Source organism: Polypterus senegalus, chromosome 13 (genome assembly GCF_016835505.1).
Source record: "Polypterus senegalus isolate Bchr_013 chromosome 13, ASM1683550v1, whole genome shotgun sequence".
NCBI classification, from domain to species: Eukaryota; Metazoa; Chordata; class Cladistia; order Polypteriformes; family Polypteridae; genus Polypterus; species Polypterus senegalus.
This window is the reverse complement of record NC_053166.1, coordinates 70,353,700-70,356,001: the sequence shown is the minus strand read 5'-3', so window position 1 is coordinate 70,356,001 and position 2,302 is coordinate 70,353,700. Positions and strand designations below refer to the sequence as shown.

The 2,302-nt window shown below is 41.2% G+C and overlaps 1 protein-coding gene across 1 annotated transcript; it reads right to left on the bottom strand.

Moving 5' to 3' along the window:
* Nucleotides 1–422: 422 nt before the first annotated feature.
* On the bottom strand, nucleotides 423–1,691 carry LOC120543139. Its single transcript, XM_039776022.1, has 2 exons — nucleotides 1,457–1,691; nucleotides 423–1,360 (listed from the first exon to the last, which is right to left on the bottom strand). The coding sequence occupies exon 2, from the start codon at nucleotides 1,346–1,348 to the stop codon at nucleotides 692–694; it is 657 nt and encodes a 218-aa protein (XP_039631956.1). The 5' UTR covers nucleotides 1,349–1,360; nucleotides 1,457–1,691; the 3' UTR covers nucleotides 423–691.
* Nucleotides 1,692–2,302: the final 611 nt, after the last annotated feature.

The window sequence follows — 2,302 nt, the reverse complement described above, 5'->3', positions numbered from 1 at the left end:
ATTTTATATGATTCAAAAATCTAAACTTGAAGAGCACTGGTCAACAAAACTTTACTTGATGTGCCTTTCTGGTGGCAGATCATGAGCAGATCTTTTATGCAATATTAGAGAGATTCTTTCGAGTTTACATACTGCTCCTGAACAGAATGTTGTTGACATATTATTTAGACTTTGATAAGTTACAGTTTTTTACAATTGCTAAAGCACAATTTTGACAACAAGGCTCATTGTTGCAAATCATTTAGCACAATTCACAAAACACCTCACCCAAAAAAAAAAACACCTCATATATCCTGCAAAATGAAACACTGCAACCAAAACTACATATAGAATGATCATAATCAAACTACTGCACTAAATTGCACACATGTCAGTCATATCACCAGATTTTTGTCTAACCAACTACACACTGTTGAGCAAAATGAAAAGCACTCTCATCTTTAGTATGCTCTGCCACAATACTAAAATAGTCCAAATTGTAGAAAATTAGAGTGTTCACATGCACAGAAATATTTGCAGATACACACACATGCATTTATTATTTTATTTTTCACCAAACAAGTCAGTGCAACATATGCACAGTAGATATATTTACATTGGAGCGAACAAAAATATGCTCAGAAAAAACAGTAAACTGAAAAAGAAAATGTGCAGAAGAAATATATAGAAAAAAAAGAGGCAAGAAAAATAATTAGGCAGCATCTTGCCTCTTAGCTCGGTCTGGCCACAATGCCTCGTCCACATCACAGGTAATATCTTCCCTTGCCGGACATTGAGGGAAGAAGCGCCTTGAGTGCCTTATCCATCCCTGAATCGCACCCACATCAATTTCATCACATGCCTCTTCCATAGCCTGCACAAGAGGCATGTGCACATAGGGCTGCCGGTCGTATACCTTCCACCACCTTGGCGAAAAGAACTCTTCTATGGGGTTCAGAAATGGTGAGAATGGTGGGAGGTATTGCACGAGAAACAGTGGCTGGTCAGCAAACCAATTTTGGACTGGGGCTGCATGATGAAAGCTCACGTTGTCCCATACTACAACATACCGGGTTCTTGCATGGTCTGCATCATTCATACGCTCTGGTGGAATGACAATGTTATGGAGTCTGTCCAGAAATGTTAGAATATGGCCTGTGTTGTATGGTCCAAGGTTGGCATGATGGTGGAGGACACCATGCATATTGGAGATGGCAGTGCACATTTTGATGTTCTCATCACGTTGGCCAGGAACATCTATAATGGCTCTGTGGCCAATGACGTTTCTTCCCCTTCTTCTGGTCTTTGCTAGGTTGAAACCAGCCTCATCTATGAAGATGAACTCATGTGGGATTGCATGAGCATCCATTTCCAGTACTCCCTGAAAACAATGAACTAAAATTAGTCAATATGGTGTTATCCAGTACACTGGGAAACAATGTTGCGTGTAATGTGCTGCAGTCAATATTGTACTTACATCCACATATACTCGTCTGAGCTCTTTGTTTCTTTGAGAGTTTCTCTCAAAAGGCACCTTATACAATTGTTTCAGGCTGATTTGGTTTCGCTTGAGAATGCGAGCCAATGTGGACAGACTGACTCGTTGAATGTTGGTGAATATGGTGTTGTCTTGGATGATGTTGCTTTGAATTTCTCTTAATCTGATTTAATTATTCTCCAAGACCAAGTTTACAATGGCAGCTTCCTGTACCCCTGTGAACATTTCGCCCCTTCCTCCACCATGGTTGCGTCTCTCAGTCCTTTACAAAAACAAAAATATAGGGCTTGGACAATGCAGCCTAAAGATTCCCCCACAGTAGAGTAAATTGGATAGGAATCTTGTACAGTTAGTGTATGACATTAGCCATTCATGAAGTACACAGGTGTCACCCAACTGATACACTATGACATGGGGTGTACTACACAGTGTGAAAGACTTTTTGGTTGCATACCTGTGCTCCAGTCTAAACGTCCGGATGACAGAGGCGACAGTAAAACAGCTCAAGTTGGGCTGCACTCTACATCCAGCCTCTTGCATTGTCAGCCCATGGTTGATGATATGATCAACTAAGGTTGCTCTGATTTCATTTGACAGTTGCTGTCTTCTTCGCCCATGTCCTCCTATACCAGCTCTACCCCTAACTCTCACCCTTCCTCCCCCTCTCATCCTCACCTTCCCTCTTCCTCTCTCTGCAATGTTTTCCATTGTTCTTGAAAAAAAGGTGCTCACCTGTGGTCTTTTTATAGTGCTTACTTCCTGATTGAAGTGGTAACAATTAACCATTGAGGTGTTTGGCCAGGTGGCACATATATTGGCCAATTA

Coding starts and splice junctions, on each gene's coding strand:
- LOC120543139 (XM_039776022.1), bottom strand. CDS start 1,348: ATGGATGCTCATGCAATCCCACATGAGTTCATCTTCATAGATGAGGCT.